Source organism: Bombus vosnesenskii, unplaced genomic scaffold, assembly GCF_011952255.1.
Source record: "Bombus vosnesenskii isolate JDL3184/JDL3185 unplaced genomic scaffold, Bvos_JDL3184-5_v1.1 scf7180000013264, whole genome shotgun sequence".
In the NCBI taxonomy this organism is placed as follows: domain Eukaryota; kingdom Metazoa; phylum Arthropoda; class Insecta; order Hymenoptera; family Apidae; genus Bombus; species Bombus vosnesenskii.
The window spans coordinates 2,712,714-2,728,027 of record NW_022882924.1 but is presented as its reverse complement, the minus strand read 5'-3'; the positions used below and the strand labels follow the sequence as shown (position 1 = coordinate 2,728,027).

The 15,314-nt window shown below is 37.1% G+C and overlaps 4 protein-coding genes across 7 annotated transcripts in view; 2 read left to right on the top strand and 2 right to left on the bottom strand.

Moving 5' to 3' along the window:
* Positions 1-12: 12 nt before the first annotated feature.
* LOC117236791 (COMM domain-containing protein 10) lies at positions 13-1,400 on the bottom strand. 2 transcript variants are annotated; one of them, XM_033500064.1, is made up of 4 exons: positions 1,319-1,400; positions 930-1,068; positions 351-714; positions 13-257 (listed from the first exon to the last, which is right to left on the bottom strand). In XM_033500064.1, the coding sequence occupies exons 2-4, from the start codon at positions 956-958 to the stop codon at positions 57-59; spliced, it is 594 nt and encodes a 197-aa protein (XP_033355955.1). In that variant the 5' UTR covers positions 959-1,068; positions 1,319-1,400; the 3' UTR covers positions 13-56. The 2 variants fall into 2 exon arrangements, with proteins under 2 accessions (XP_033355955.1, XP_033355945.1); XM_033500054.1 differs by lacking the exon at positions 1,319-1,400 and having other exon boundaries at positions 930-1,262.
* On the top strand, positions 1,325-2,505 carry LOC117236782 (probable methylthioribulose-1-phosphate dehydratase). Its single transcript, XM_033500041.1, has 5 exons — positions 1,325-1,461; positions 1,556-1,650; positions 1,724-1,992; positions 2,096-2,297; positions 2,381-2,505. Exons 1-5 carry the CDS (start codon positions 1,429-1,431, stop codon positions 2,484-2,486), a joined length of 705 nt encoding a protein of 234 aa, XP_033355932.1. The 5' UTR covers positions 1,325-1,428; the 3' UTR covers positions 2,487-2,505.
* Positions 2,492-4,600, bottom strand: LOC117236777 (CWF19-like protein 1). Its single transcript, XM_033500028.1, has 2 exons — positions 3,021-4,600; positions 2,492-2,929 (listed from the first exon to the last, which is right to left on the bottom strand). Exons 1-2 carry the CDS (start codon positions 4,302-4,304, stop codon positions 2,630-2,632), a joined length of 1,584 nt encoding a protein of 527 aa, XP_033355919.1. The 5' UTR covers positions 4,305-4,600; the 3' UTR covers positions 2,492-2,629.
* Positions 4,601-6,654: 2,054 nt separating this feature from the next.
* The window catches only part of LOC117237261 (single-minded homolog 2), a 31,097-nt gene continuing 22,437 nt past the window's right edge, over positions 6,655-15,314 (top strand). For 2 of the 3 annotated variants that reach the window (XM_033501049.1, XM_033501033.1), the window contains exon 1: positions 6,655-7,548. In XM_033501049.1, coding sequence (XP_033356940.1) covers positions 7,533-7,548 — 16 coding nt within the window. In that variant the 5' untranslated portion in view covers positions 6,655-7,532. Of the gene's footprint in view, positions 7,549-11,294; positions 11,497-15,314 lie in introns of those variants that run through there. The other variant, XM_033501040.1, reaches the window with a different exon arrangement.

Below are 15,314 nucleotides of genomic sequence, written 5' to 3'. Positions count from 1 at the left end.
TATATATATATATAATGTGTGTGTGTGAGCGTAGTAGCAGTAGTAGTAACTAAATACTATTTAAAAGCATCCAATTGTGACTGTATTTTCTCTAGATTATGATACAGATCTATGAGTTCTTTCTTATCGAATTCCACTGTTAATTTTGATTCCTCTTCTCCTGTCAAATTCAACTGCAATAATGACATTGGCCGCGCGTCTTTTTTAATAGAGGAAGATGCAGCTTGAATATTTAAACACCAATCAATGTCTTTAACCTAAAACAGAATAAATTAGTATAAAATGCATGTTCTTATTTCCTATATCCATCCATGTAGGTACTACTGATGGTCATTATCATCGTGACATACCTGAACAGGAAATATAGACATCTGTCTAAAATGATCGATTATTCCTTTACTATATGTAATCCATGCATTTAAAAATATCTGAATTTTCTCATCATCCGTTTTAAAAGTGTCCTTCAAAGTGTTTTCCATCAATTGTGGTTTTACAATATTGCAAGTAGCTTGTTTGTAAATTAATATTATCGCATCTAAAAGGCAAGTTAGATCATCCTTATTCAAATCCAAGGAAACCAATAGTTTTTCCTCTTCTTCTTCACTGAATATTTTTGTATCAATAGCAGACTGAAGCGTCTGACAAATACGATTAATTAGTAAGCGGAATTTACTGTTGTCTACCTGATTTGCTATTTTTAAACCTCGTTCGAGCCTAAAACAAATAATGCCGATTTAGATGAAACAACTGAAATATGAGATTACTATACTACGAATCTAAAATTTGCTGTGAGTGTCGTTTATCGAACGAAAAAAAGAAAAATGTTTGATAAACGACACTCACAGCAAATTTTAGATTTTTCTTTTTTTTAAGATAATTCGTTAGTTACAATGAACCGATTTAATAAGAAATAAAGATTTAAATACTACCGCGGTGTCACTGTGATCCATGAAGCCATGATACTTGACACATTTATAGGTTATGCGACTAACTTGAGAATAAAAAGTTGAAGGAATCAATGAACATGATTTGACATTACATCTTTAGTATTAATTTAGTTAATCAGCGCTGAAATTTTCAAAAATAGCAGTTAGTTGTGTGCTGTATTCTTATATCACGAATTATGCATGTATTTAGGTGGGTATATTAGTACTGAAACTGTGCACTTGATAATTTTAACATTAATTAAGATTTGCACTATATCGTATTTGTACTATGAATATGATTTATACAGATATATACTGCAGTCAAAGTAACTAGGTCTAAGACTAACTAGATCTAGGAAAAAATAATTTAAGGTCTATCAAAAGTTTATTACCCACACATTAATGCACGTGCACATACCGTGATCACTGGTTCAAAGTACATAGATAAGATTATGAGTGTGTAGAAAACAACACGGTAGTTCGAAATTTTTCAGAATAATTAATGATGTCCTCAGATTATACCGAATACGACAAGGTACTACTTAAAATAATTATTTTTTAAGAATAATTATTCAGATAGATATTATAACTTCAATATGTATAAGTTTGATACTTTTATTATTTTACAGGAACATCCACGAATTTTAATTCCTGAACTATGTAAACAATTTTATGATCTAGGATGGGTAACTGGTACTGGTGGAGGAATATCTATTAAACACAAGTAAATAATATTGTCTTCTTATATTATATATTAAAGTTAATATGTTAATATAAAATAATAATTATATTTATAGAGACAAAATTTATATTGCCCCATCCGGTGTTCAGAAAGAACGCATTTGTCCGGATGAAATGTTTGTACAAGATATTAGTGGAAATGATTTAGAACTGCCACCAGTAGAGAAAAAGTTGAAGAAATCTCAATGCACTCCGTTATTTATGTGTGCATATATAAGGAGAAATGCTGGAGCTGTAATTCATACCCATTCAAAATTTGCTGTAATGGTGACATTACATTGGCCTGGGAAAGAATTTCGTGTTACCCATCTTGAGATGATAAAGGGTATAAAATGATAATTATATTATTACATGTATTTGTAATTATAATATATATGTATATACTCTTTCGTTTATTTATGAAAATATATCGATATTATATAATGTAGGCATAAGGAATCAAAAATTGGGAAAAGCATATCGTTACGACGAAGAATTAGTGGTACCCATAATAGAAAATACTCCGTTTGAAGAGGACTTAAAAGATGAATTGGAAAAAACTATCATTGCCTATCCAGAAACTTGTGCTGTATTAGTAAGAAGACATGGTGTTTATGTTTGGGGAGATACATGGCAACAAGCAAAAACTATGTGTGTATTAATTTAATACTAATATTATTAATGCGTTAAATATATCTTTTGTTTTCATCTATTATATGTCTTTCTCTATTTAGGACGGAATGTTATGATTACCTATTTGACATAGCTCTACAAATGAAACTAAGTGGATTAGATCCAGCTGCAGTTCCAAAAGATTATGTACATAATAATAAGGAATAAAATTGTAAATTAATAACAATATTTTTATTCATTACTTTTACAGGATAATAAATTAATATCTTTATATATTTTTCAGAAACCATGATATACAGATATATATATATGCCTACTATAGTATTAATATCTTAAACTTTTGTACATCTTTAAGTATCCAAATCAAATGGTTGAAAATCTCTTCTAATTCGTTTTGCTAACTCAATTTCTTCCTCTTGACCCAATTGACAATCTTTCCAATCAACTCGATCATCAAGATCTAATATTCTGTCTGAAGCTAATACCTCCCTACCAAACTGAAGTGGAAAGTCTTTCTTTATCCTATGATATAACTTTTGTCTATCTGGCAACTCTGCATAAAAATATAGAACACCTGGTTGTGCAATTTGCTGTAAATCAGTGTGTGGAGGTAATTCCAATATTTTAAAATTATTACATTGTGCCATCTCCTAAAACAAAAGTATTATTAATATCTACTAATCATAGCATATAATATCTACATTTTTACAACATCTAAGCAATCATAATAAAAGTGCTTACCTCAAATGCTTCTTTCAGAGCTGCTGCTTGATTTTTATGAATAGGTACAGCTTGTAATTGACAATGAGATGTTTTGAAGTTACGTTCAAAGAAAACAGGTACTTTGTCCAAAGTTGCATAATAATTGGTTATAGCGTCTTTATATTGTTCAATTTCATCTTTTACTTCTTTTGGTAGAATAGAAAGACTTTGATGATGTGTTATTGGTAGAATTAAGAGATGATTCTCAACCAATCCACCTCTAGCAAGTGCAACATATACCTCTATCCCAACTGATATTACTAAATGCTTAGAAACTTCAGGACTGGATAAGCAAAACCAGCACTTTGTTTGATCAAATTCTCGTTTTACTTTTTTATTAATGCCACCGTAAGATTTGGATCTTTTAGTAGTTTCTTGAGATTCCATATCATAAAAATATTGTGTACGCTTTGGTTGTTCTGATTTTTGTAGAGATGGTTCACTTAATAGCATTGATTTGGGATATGGAATATTTGTTTCATCTGTAGTTTTCATAATTAGCTCGGATAAACGCGTCCGGTCAACAGGAGTCAGATTCAATGCATATAACCATTTCCTTTTTTGACTGTTCACTACAGGAGCAAGTGCTATAAATCTCGTTGCAATTTCAGTATTTCCTTCTTGTAGACTTTGATTCCTATACGGAGGTCTTTCGTAATATATGCCTTCTAACGCTGATACATGATATCTTGGTTTTACTTGGGCAGTCAACCATGCAATTAATTTTGAACCCTGATATTTCAAGTTTGGTTTATTAGGATCTAAATTTGTAATATAAGCAGGCCAGGGTGAAGTCATTAATATATCAATTCCACGAAAACTAGGTTGACCTTTTAAACAAGCTTGCTTAATTGACATTACATCATTTTCATTGAAGCAAGTAGGTTTTGTTTTCAACGAGTTATTTTCTGTACCGCTGATATAAGCTATTTTAAGTCCAGAACTAGCAGTATATAATCCACGTTTTCCAAGATAAGTAAGATTTTGACAAATTTCACAACCATCAACATCTGGATAATTATCTAAATCAACTTCCTCGTTAGCGCCAATAATATAAGTTGGAACTGGTATACTTTTCATGCCACTTTTATAGTCTTCAAGCTCCGCGTTGTCTTCGCCAAAAAAATTTCCCACGCATAACAAAAAGTCGAAAGGTCCGCTTTTCTTATTGATAGCATCAATTTTGTTGAATAAAAATTTAAAATGTCCTTCTACATCTCCACACAGTAATACCTTTTGCTTTTCAGTCATGTTTAATAACATAACCTAAATTTCAGTAAGTAAATATATACACAATAAATATTGGTTAGAAATAGTATTAAAAATTCATGAATTTAACAATTAAAATAGCTTTCTATTACTATTATTATTATTTCAACATTTTCAATTGTATAAAACTAACACTTTCCATGACTAATGTTTTACCGCGTTTTTAACGGAAATAATTAAATAACTGCATACCAAACATCTCAATTTGTTACTATAAGATTACTAGTTCAATGTAGTAAATTAAAGTCCCTATTATAATATTCTGATACTATATGATAGTACCAGACTAAGTGAGAATAAACATCGTGTTTTATCCACTTGGAAAAAGATAGAGATCCCTTTATATTTCCTATAATTAAGAGAGATACTAGAAAGCATAACTATTTAAATTACCACATTTATATGTTAATAAATAATTGCCTATGGTAGTAGAGTCGGTAGTGATGGAAATGATAAAGATGGTAAAGGACATTAAAGAAATCGTTCATTCTTTGCAAAGTACATACTTTTCTACAGTCGATATATCCACTTACATTGTTTACACTGATTTGATGCCAAACTACATCGTAAAACAATATCGTTGATACGTACATAATGTCATTCAGTAATACTTGTTGATATTTCCCGAACAATATTAAATATAGAAACAGACAATTACGTTACAAATTTGTCTTTTTAGATCATTATTTAACGTATACATCACTTACATCGCTTACTTGTACATAAGAACACAAAATATAAAATCATAAAAATTTTCTGCGTACTTATAAATTAACCTTTATTCTATATTTTAAAACGATAGTTATCTATAAAAGATCGAGGTTCTAACACCAAGATTAAGTCAAGTAAGAGAAAGTTTCCAACATTCAGTTACTAGGTAGATATGTACATACTTTGTTGTGAGTTTTCGTGCGATAGCATAGTAGTTTTAGGGCTACACTTGTTACGAATAGACCACCTTGTATCCTCAACATCTGGAAACGATTTCCACGTCGTAAAATTCTATTGCCTACCTGCTAACGGTGCGCAACTTTGCATCTATCAAAAATATGACCGTAAAGAAAATTTCCAAGGACGGTATTTCTAATTTAAAGCAAACAATTTCAATCTTGACGGATGCACAAAGAATCGAACGATAATCTTATATAACCTAAAAATCTCTTGTGGCAAATAATCATAAAATTATTATCTTTAGAAAAATTTATGCAAAGATCTTTGATGGCCTCTGGAATTTATTTAAAATATGTTTGACCGCGAACAATAGAGAGAAACCGGAAGAATTTATATGGAGAACAGCGGAAACTTACCCCTGCGCTCGCTGGTAGCGAAAAGAAGTGTAAATAAATACACACTTTTACACAAACCAGCGAACACAGTCGCACTTATATATATATATATTTATTTATATATATATATATTCGTATAACCTAGCCAGTTGCTGCGGCGAACAGGAATAATAAAAAGAGAAACACAAGAGGAAAGGACCGTTGACAAAGAGAGGCGGCAACGAAAGCAACGCTGGAGACATATTATACATATGAAACAGAACGAGAAGAAGCGAACGGATACGGTTGGTATGTACGTCTGTGCTAGTAAAATTATGGTGGGGATAGTTACTTACATAGAGTCGACACTAGGCGTGGCATGTGGTACCACCCAACCGACCAATCAGAACGGGAGGCGTTATCTAGACGTATAACAATGCTTGGTGTAATACATAGTTCAGTGGTTCTCAACCACCCTCTATTCAACTTTCTGACTGCAAAACGCCGATACAATCCGTAAAAATCTCATATTTTTCAATGTGAACGTACGATCGATCGAATAAAAGCTAGAAATATAATTATTCACGATTAATACCAATCATTTCCGAATAGAAATCTACGCGAACAACGTCGTATAATTGTTGCGTTATCCCGATGAAAGCCTTTATCAGGTCACGATGGGATGAAACTGGGGCTTAAGTACCGCCTACGTTAGAAATCATTGCCACAAGCGCAACTCGTGAGGTTATGCGGCTGCGTTGGTACGACGAAAGCTTTTGCAGAATCCAGAACGATAGAGGGAGTCGGAGAAACAAAGAGAAACAGAGAGACGACGAGAGTGAGACGAAAAGAGGGATAGAAAGGGAGGCGCGAACAGAGAGAGAAAGATGGAAGAAAGGGTAGCAAGTTGGAGGAACGCTGGTCCACGGTACGGTGGGGAGTCCAGCGTGCACCGTGCATCCAGTTGTATACCTAAATGCGTACGGCACTGTTTTAATAGTACACACGCGTAGTCACGGCCCAATGAATTGATCCCGCGAGGTGCATCCCCCGGATAAAAAAGATGTCGCGCCATCTTTGAGGGCACTCCCGCTTCCAGAGGGCTAGCGCGCGCATTTTCGATCGTCGACCGTCAGCCAGCACATACCTTTTTCTCAAAGGGAGCGCGCGTGTTTAAAACAAGTTTCGACTTAAAAGAGAAACGAAGAAATTTCTAAATTATCATTTTAAACCGTTTATTAAAATTGCCACTGAATTAAATTAGGACCAAATACGTTAAGAACGATGAAAAGATACCTAGAATTTAATTACTGATAAAATCATAACTTAAACATATCGAAATATATAACATGTAATGTTCCAACTATTAAATATTTATAGTTCTCGCGTTATTCCAACACGTAAGTGCTATACACGATGGCCGTTATTTGAGATCGATTAATACATATGTAACAAGTATCGTTAAAGAGTGACACGTCCTCGATGCATTACAATCGGAAGCGAGGGTTTCCAGTTGCGTTCATCGAAGTTCCGTCGGATGATGTGCGTGAGAGCAAGTGAAAAGTAATTTTTCTCAAGACTTAAGAATCGAACGAACCTGATACGAGGAACGTTAAGTGCGTAAGACTGTGAAATATCTATCCATTTTGTAACAGTATACGTGGAAAAATATTTTTACCAACATTTTATAAGAACTTTGCTCTTGAACGTTCGTAAGATGGGACGGTTAACAATGGTGTAAAGTAACGATTGAAAGCAACGATGTAATCGGTAGAATTAGTTGATACGTAAAGAGATTAACAATAATATTCGATGGAATTCCGCGAACGACCGAAGTGCGTCAAGTGCCGACGGCTTGATCAAAGTGTTCGCTCTTTGAGACGTCCCCGCTGCCAAAATCACTTTCGCACCGAGGGTGACTAATTGACTCTTTCCCCGGTGAAACACCGGTGAGAGTATGGGTTTATTCGAAGGTAAGTAAAATTGTCGGATTTACTACACCGTCGTATTTGATTTGATAAATAATCGTAAGGTAAGTACGAGATATAATTTATAAATATCGTAGAAGAGAGAAATATGTATGTTTGTTTGCAACTTGCAATACTTTGGAATCGAACGAAATCCAGATTTAAACGCGAGTTCGATACGGAAATCAAAATTTTCAAATTGAAAGTCAAATTCGAGGTTTCTCAAGTTCGATCTGAAAATTCAAACGATTTTACAAGATCTCAAACTTTTTCCCCCGATGGATTTGGACGTACAAACGATTCTCTTCCGATACTTTGATAAGCATCTCTCAAAGGACGAACGTGCGAAAAAGGTTTGGGGAATTGTCGAAAAGGCAGTAGCAAAAATCAAATCGTAAAATAACAGTCGCGTCGATCGTTTCCGATCTTGATCAAAACGTAACGATTTACACGCGTACAGGTGTAATTTGACTCCGTAGTTCGGATGCTGGCAAATTGTTCGTCTATATCCGTCGAACGTATCCCAATACATATTACGTTACGGTACCCGCATGTCTCACGAGAGATTCAAAAATCAATATTACACCCCTTTCTCGATAACTTCCTTGAGAAACTAGGATTTCCATAATCGTCGATCCATCGTGACAAAAGCGACCGTCGTCGAAGCATCTTTCTATATCGGTCCAATGTATTTCCATTTTCTCGAACGAGACGTTCATCGTATTATATAATAATTCTAAACGTATCTAATTAAATTATGACGAGACTATTTACTGTTACCGTTATTACGGTGCTTTATCATCTAAAAAGTGGGGAAAATCGGACTAGCGTTGTTTTCGTCACGAATTGCATAATTCTTCTATTCCAAGTAGAAATTGCACGAATTAAAAACCCTTGGAGCAGTTTCACCGTGCTTGTTCTCTATCGATGAATCGAGAACGCGATACGCACGCGATAAATTAACGCGTAACAGGCGCGCGTGTCAGTTTTCACGCTTGTTCGACGTTCGTTCTAATCACTTAAGTGCCTCGTTTCGAAAACATTTGCCGGAGGAAAGGGAAAGGGGTGGAAATCGAGTTCTCGAAGATACCTCAAGACGGATGAACCCAGCACCCTATTTCAAGATAACCAGTGCGTGTCATAGGTGCAACGAAACGCGTCACCGTTTTCGGCGCGTCTAAACGCTGTTAAAGTAAATAGGAACGCGTGTTACGTGCCGTTACGACAAGGGGCGTGTCGTTTCCTAGAGTCATTTGTAAGGAAAATGTCCGGTTCTCGAACGTGATCCTTTTCCGTGTCCTGCTCGGTACCCTTCCGTAGCTCACGAAACAGAGAAAACTTATGCGTCCGCGCAGCTGTCGCGTAAATCTTGCTGCAGAACCCGTCGCTGCACTTTTTTCTCCTTCTTTTTCCTCCTCCAAACATCGACTGCGTATTTTCAAAATTCTTTTTTTTTTCTTTTTTTCGAACTATGTATCATTCATAATACGTAGATCTGTATTTGTATTACAGCGAAACACTTTAGGAGTCGCATTTTTTTTCTTTTTTTTTATCTTTTTCATCGCACGGTTGTTTTAGAATAGATTCCGAAACTTGAACCGGTTCAGTTGATCCAAATAAGAGAAAGAGCGAGAGATCGATATTAGAGATATTTAGATGTTTGTTTCTTTTTTTATTTTGTTTAAATTATTTCAGGATACACGACGAAGGCGTTATTCGTACGAGTTTCTGAGAATCTTTATCGGAAAAATAATAAAGGATCAAGTTAGATATAGAACGGATTGTTTATTTGCTGCTGGCAGAGACGCACTTCTCGCTAGAACGACGTCTTAAATGTAGATCGTCGATTAACGCTGTTACATACTTTGAAATTGAAACGTTTTCAGCAACTAATAATAGTAAGATTGTAAAGTCCGCACGAGTGTACAGCATGCAACATCCTGGCACGTGCGTAAACATCACTTAGGTAATTCCGACTCTCAGCTTCGCGACACAATAGTCCCGGAATAATCACATTTTGCAAATTCAAATTCGTAGAAATTTAAAAATGGCAATGGCAACAATGGCAACTTCTGTTCGACGACTTTCTTCGTTGTTACCAACAATAAAGAAACGTTCAGTTTCTATTTCTCCTGCAACCTTTCGATTTACTTGATGCAACGGTTCTAAAATTAGACTCGCGCCAAAAATTTATTTAGTCTGTCGCGTTCCCGTCCCTGCTATCGGAAACAAATCAAATTTGTCGACGTCGTTAAATCACGGCTTGGCCGTTCAACGCCCGAGACCGAGAGAGCAAATATACAGAGGCCCATAAAATCGCGTTCCTACACGAATCACCCCCGTGCACGGATTGCCCGACGTCACAGCGTTGTCGACGAATTTTTATGCCTCCTACTTTTTCCTTCCTTTTCTCTCTGCGCTCTCTATTTCCAAAGAAAAACTTCTTCGTTAATGACTACGCGTATCGTAGACGTCATTTACGTTCGAGTTCTCGTGCTTCGTGATACAAAGCTATTCTCTGTTCCATTCCCTTTCAAGCGTCATATCGTCCATGGTAACTCGATCGACAGATTTTACGAGCCTCGGAGCAAAAATTTTATTTTATTTTATTACGTTGGTAATTATCAATCACTCGAATTTTAACTCTATTGCTTCCAGCCTGTCGTATTTTTTCTATCGTTGGATATCTTTTTACGTTTGAACAAAATAAGAGGAACGGAGCCTCGTTTCAATTTTATGTCAAAGACTTTCATAAAACATTAGAAATTCGTTTTTCGGTTAGAACGAGTCGAGACACGAAGAATTCGAGAATCGTAACAGAATTAACGATTAGGAAGTCGTTTCCTCGTATTTGTCTCGATTTCCTCGTTGTTTGAAGAGGAAACGAAGGCGTGAACATAAGAAAAGTGATCGCGATCATTTTCCGGAGGGATCTCGCTTAGGATCAGAGAAACCGCAAAACGGTCCAGCTGTTACATGTTCGTTTTAGCGGGCGGATAGGTGAAAACGACTTAAGCGTTTCGACATGTGTAGAAACACGACATCCGATACTTCCCTGAGACCTCCTACCGCGGTCGGTGCTTGTCCGATCAAGATTTACGACGTTGCATCCTCTAAATGGCACGAGATCGCCGGTACAAGCATTATCGCGTTCGTTTATAGCGCAACAAGTAAATAAATTTCACGCGACTAGTCGAGAACCACCGTTCATCCGTATTTTTCCATCTCTTCTACTCGTGCAATTATTCGTCTCGTAATTGTACCTTTTAACAGATTTTATTCGCTTGTCTCTCTTTTTTTCATTTTTACCGTTGATAGCGATTGTTTCATAGTAACGAAGTGGAAATACGTTCGATACAATCGTACAATGAATTTACGACGATCGATGACTACCAGAAAAAATAATCACTACGAATGATCGCGATTGTTCGAGCGAAATATTGTAAGGAAAAAAAAGAAACACGCGAAATGAAGAAAAAATTTGTTTCCTCGACAAACGGAATATAAATAATGCGATTGACAGTCTTTGACACATAAAGGGGTGACGTAGTCCTCGGCAACATCGTTTTTCCTTGAGATACTAAGTGACGAGGATATAAAGGAAGAGGGGATAGAGAGAGAGAGAGAGAGAGAGAGAGATAGCTTCCTTTACGTGAAATCTGTAACCATTCTCGTGCATGTAATTCCCACATGACTAAAATGGGGCCCCCGTGGTGGGGAGATATGTAACATCGGGATCCTGAGTCAAGCTCGAAGTTTAGTTTTGCTTACGACGACTTTAAGTTCCGCCGTCTCTTGTCCTCTGACCCGACTCATCGAATCGAAGAAATGATACTGAATCGTTATTATCCTCGGGAAAGTTTCGTGCTTCTCTTTGTCAGTACGATCGATGTGCTACGTATCATTGGCATTTGAGTAAGTGGGCATTTGGATAATCTGAATACAATATGAAGAGTGAGTATTTATCCTAACTCTAAATCGATTTTGCAATTGTATCTTCGTACTAGGTGCATAACGTTCGTCAAAGTTATTACTGGACCGCAGATCTCGTGTATTCGTGGAAGATTCGAAGATGCACAGAATGCACACGATACGAAATATTACGGAAAAATATTAAAACGATTGTCTACCTAAAGTTCCATTCTTCTGACTTACATAAAAATACAAATGTTCACAAATATTCACGGTATCTATAGTATCGTTCATAGAAGTAATAATCGCGTTTTATCGAGATTCGATTGATTTTCGTTTCTTTTTTTTCCCCGCAAAGAAACTTTTGCCGACGAAAGGAAGCGATTCGCAGGCAATTTTTCTCTTTTCCTGCCAACAGTCGCGGTTCTTCCGCTTCTCGAGCTACGACTTCCAATAATCCTGCTAAATTGCTAGGCCGTTCGGTCGAAGTTCGTCCGTGTATCGGGTTGGCTTAGTGAAACGGGAGAGAAATCGTTAAATAAAAGCGGCCACGGATCTGAGGGCCGAGGGAACGTGGCGAATAGTAAAAAAAGAGCAACGTGTGTCGCGGGTCGTCACGGCAGGCAACCCCCATCGTGGCTTATGGCGTACGACCACGTGAGATTCGAGAATTTCGTCAGGCTCTGCGTTGCCTTTTGTCATCGACTGGGTCCTGGGCCCAGTTCTTAATTCGCAACGGCGACAACGCCGACATTACGACCAGCTAAATTAACTTTACGTTATTTCTCTTCCATTCCTTATTGATAAAGAAAACAGATAGAAATAATTCTTTTTACACGTTATACATTATTTTTGACGATTTAAATAGATACACTCGTTCTTTCAGGATTTTTGCATTAAGATTTTTTTTACTTTTTACTCCGCGATTCCTTTTGTCCAGAGTTCTAATATACCGATGACTCAATCGTTAAAAAATGTTATCAATTATACCACGACAAAGAGCGAAGAATTTCTCCGCGTCGTTTTCTCTATTCGACCATCCTCTGTACGCGAAAAATGCTTCATGTAGAAGAAACTAGAGTTTAATGATTTCACGGTGATCGTTGATAACCTTCGAGATAGTTCTCGATGTACCGTAGCTGTCCCGTTGTCGTTGCACTCACATGCATATTTTTATTGCGCGTGTAGTTGATGCTTATGATATATGCAAGTCTGATTATGGTACAAGATGCCTCGTCAGCATAACAGACATCCTTGTTATCGTAGCGGCGTCCAAGGTTACACCGTTGGTACTTAACCGAACACCGATTTGTTCTTCCTCCCACGTTTATTTCTCGTCCTTTTCGTTTCTACGTGTTTTGATCGACACGCCGCTTCCCACGCGCGAATGTCTGCTTGCATCCCAGCTTCGTCAATTAATTCCATCAGCCGATAAATATCTGTATCGCGCGATTAAATAACCTTTTTTCGGTCACGCGCGCGCGGTGGAGAATTTGTGGCGCCTCGTCCGTCGATCCTACCGACGATATTTTGCAATCGTTACATGTATTATGTATAAATAAACGCGTAAAGCCCGGTTTTAAACGCGGAATAAATTAAACGCGCGATTAATCGTCCGATGAAACGAGCCTCTTTTTTATATTTCGCTGAGTCGTCGATTTTCACACGTGTGATTCGTGGTTCTCCGTGGCAGCGATTTTTCATAGCAGAATATAAGGCAAACCGTGGTTTAGCAGAAGACCAACTCGCTTTCTTTGACTGCCTTCTCTTCTCTATAGCAAAGGCGTCACGGACCGCGAGACGAGTCGTGGCGTTTACAGCCGAATCGAATGGCAAAAGCAACGAAACACGGACCCGAGGAACTGCTGCTTCGTCGGAACCGATTGCCTGTGTGTTCCATCTTACATTTCGTTACAAAACAAAGCATTCGTCTCCTCAAAATACACAGAAAGTCTGTTACTAAAATTCGTCAACCCAGAAAGAAAAGCAAAGAGAACGATAATGAAATGAAAAATACCGATTGGCGGGGCTGCGCCAGTAAACAGACAGTTTCGCTTCCAAGTAATCAAATTCGTAGTCAGACGATATTCGTATCAATGAACTTTCGCACCTTTCATTTAACTTAACGATTGAAACGTTGCACCGTGTCTTCTTATTGCTGCGAGACTCTCGATTCTGATCGAAAAAAAGGGAAGAATGAGTAGAACTCATCGATCGATGTTATTCGCAAGCACGATCGTGCGATAGTCAACCAACGATAGTAAAGAAAGTACGTAGTAACTTCGAATGTCGTTCCAAACATTGTATACCGCATGATACTCTCGAAGGTGTACCAGGAAACGAACAAATTCGCTAGTCAATTGTTATACTTTCTCTGAAAGTGGCCTCGTGGATTCGCAGAAACACTGCAAATATACGACCCGTTTTCCTTTGACGCGCACCACCTCCGAGCGCTGATGTATACCTCGGGGTGAGAGTGCAAAAACGAGGAGGTGGTAATAAGCCGTAAAGACTGTGAGACGCATCAGGAATGCGTGAAGCGTTTATTCCCTTTAGGTTTACGAACGGCTGGATGTCGAGCACAGTCCAATCATCAAAGTGGCAATATTTCAACGAAATTATTGCGTTGCAAGATGTCACTGATACTTGCAGCGTTTTTTCTCTCCCTCTCTGTCTTTTTCTTTTTTTTCTTTTTTTTTTTAAGGTACACGACGAGGATTCATTTCATTGAAACGTAGCACTAAATTCTTCGAAGGAACGGATACTTGTAAAATTTGAATCGTTTATCCATATATCCCATATAACTCGTTACATATAATTAATAAACGCGAGTGTAACGAACATTTTTCGATATTCATGTTCATATTTTTTAGAACAGAAGAACGAAAGACGAAGAATGTGTCGCCAGTGATTTATCTAAGACTGTCTAGGGTCTAGACGCTGCTTTACAAATATTTGTAGTAAACACTGATCTCCTCGACTTCTTCTTCTTTGATTTGTGTACTCAATTTATATCGTTCTCTATATCATAATTCTTCCGCGCGTCAGGGTGAAAATCGGGGATTTCAACGGACCGCGGAAATCGTTGGTGTTGTCCTTTCCCTTCCTTTGATTTAGACGTGACACGCTGTAGTTTATTCGGCATTTCTTCAGACGCTTCTATGATCGAATCCTTCCAATTGTTAAGTATTTATAACATATCATCGTATTCAAAATATAATCAATATAGTTGGGATACAAAAAGGAAAGCGTTGAAAGAATTTTGTTCGAAGTAAAACGAAATTTCGGTATTTTAACTGGAAGAAAATGGGAAACGCGAGAATTATCTATGAAAATCATGACGTCAATCAAACAGCGAGGAAGTCGGATTGCTTGGCCGCGAGCCAAAGTGTAGAATAATAGTGTATGTTAATCTTGGCGCTAGGGATCGTATCGTTTTAAACAACATCCTATTTAACGACCCCTCTCACGATCTTCAAGAACTTTAGAAATTATTCCTTTAATTAAGGTCGCGTAAAAGTGTCTTGAGAATTTTTGCAAGCTAACACGCCTTCTCTCTCTCTCTCTCGCGCGCGTATCTTTCGTATTATGAAATTGAAATGCATCGGTGAAGTTTTGACAGAAAGACGTAAGGTGAAGTTGTAACCGAATACGGTAAATTTCCATAGATTTCCTCGGCGAGCAAAACCGTCAGGCGTAATTGGAGAATATTTTTCCTTGCATACGCTCGTCGCAACGATGCGTCCTATGCAAGCGACGTATGTAGGATGTTATACTTTGTAAAGTGTGGCGTCATTCAACGCAGTGTACGTGTCCAAGTGGAAAACACTGGCGACACCAATTATCCATTTTTGCACGGA

Excerpts from the sequence above, each read along its gene's own strand:
- LOC117236791 (XM_033500064.1), bottom strand. The coding sequence starts at position 958 with ATGGCTTCATGGATCACAGTGACACCGCG. Across the intron at positions 715-929 it reads TGGATCACAGTGACACCGCG|GCTCGAACGAGGTTTAAAAA; the intron begins GTAGTATTTAAA and ends TATTTGTTTTAG. Across the intron at positions 258-350 it reads TGTCTATATTTCCTGTTCAG|GTTAAAGACATTGATTGGTG; the intron begins GTATGTCACGAT and ends ATTCTGTTTTAG.
- LOC117236782 (XM_033500041.1), top strand. The coding sequence starts at position 1,429 with ATGATGTCCTCAGATTATACCGAATACGACAAG. Across the intron at positions 1,462-1,555 it reads ATTATACCGAATACGACAAG|GAACATCCACGAATTTTAAT; the intron begins GTACTACTTAAA and ends ATTATTTTACAG. Across the intron at positions 1,993-2,095 it reads CCATCTTGAGATGATAAAGG|GCATAAGGAATCAAAAATTG; the intron begins GTATAAAATGAT and ends TATATAATGTAG.
- LOC117236777 (XM_033500028.1), bottom strand. The coding sequence starts at position 4,304 with ATGTTATTAAACATGACTGAAAAGCAAAAGGTATTACTGTGTGGAGAT. Across the intron at positions 2,930-3,020 it reads CTCTGAAAGAAGCATTTGAG|GAGATGGCACAATGTAATAA; the intron begins GTAAGCACTTTT and ends CTTTTGTTTTAG.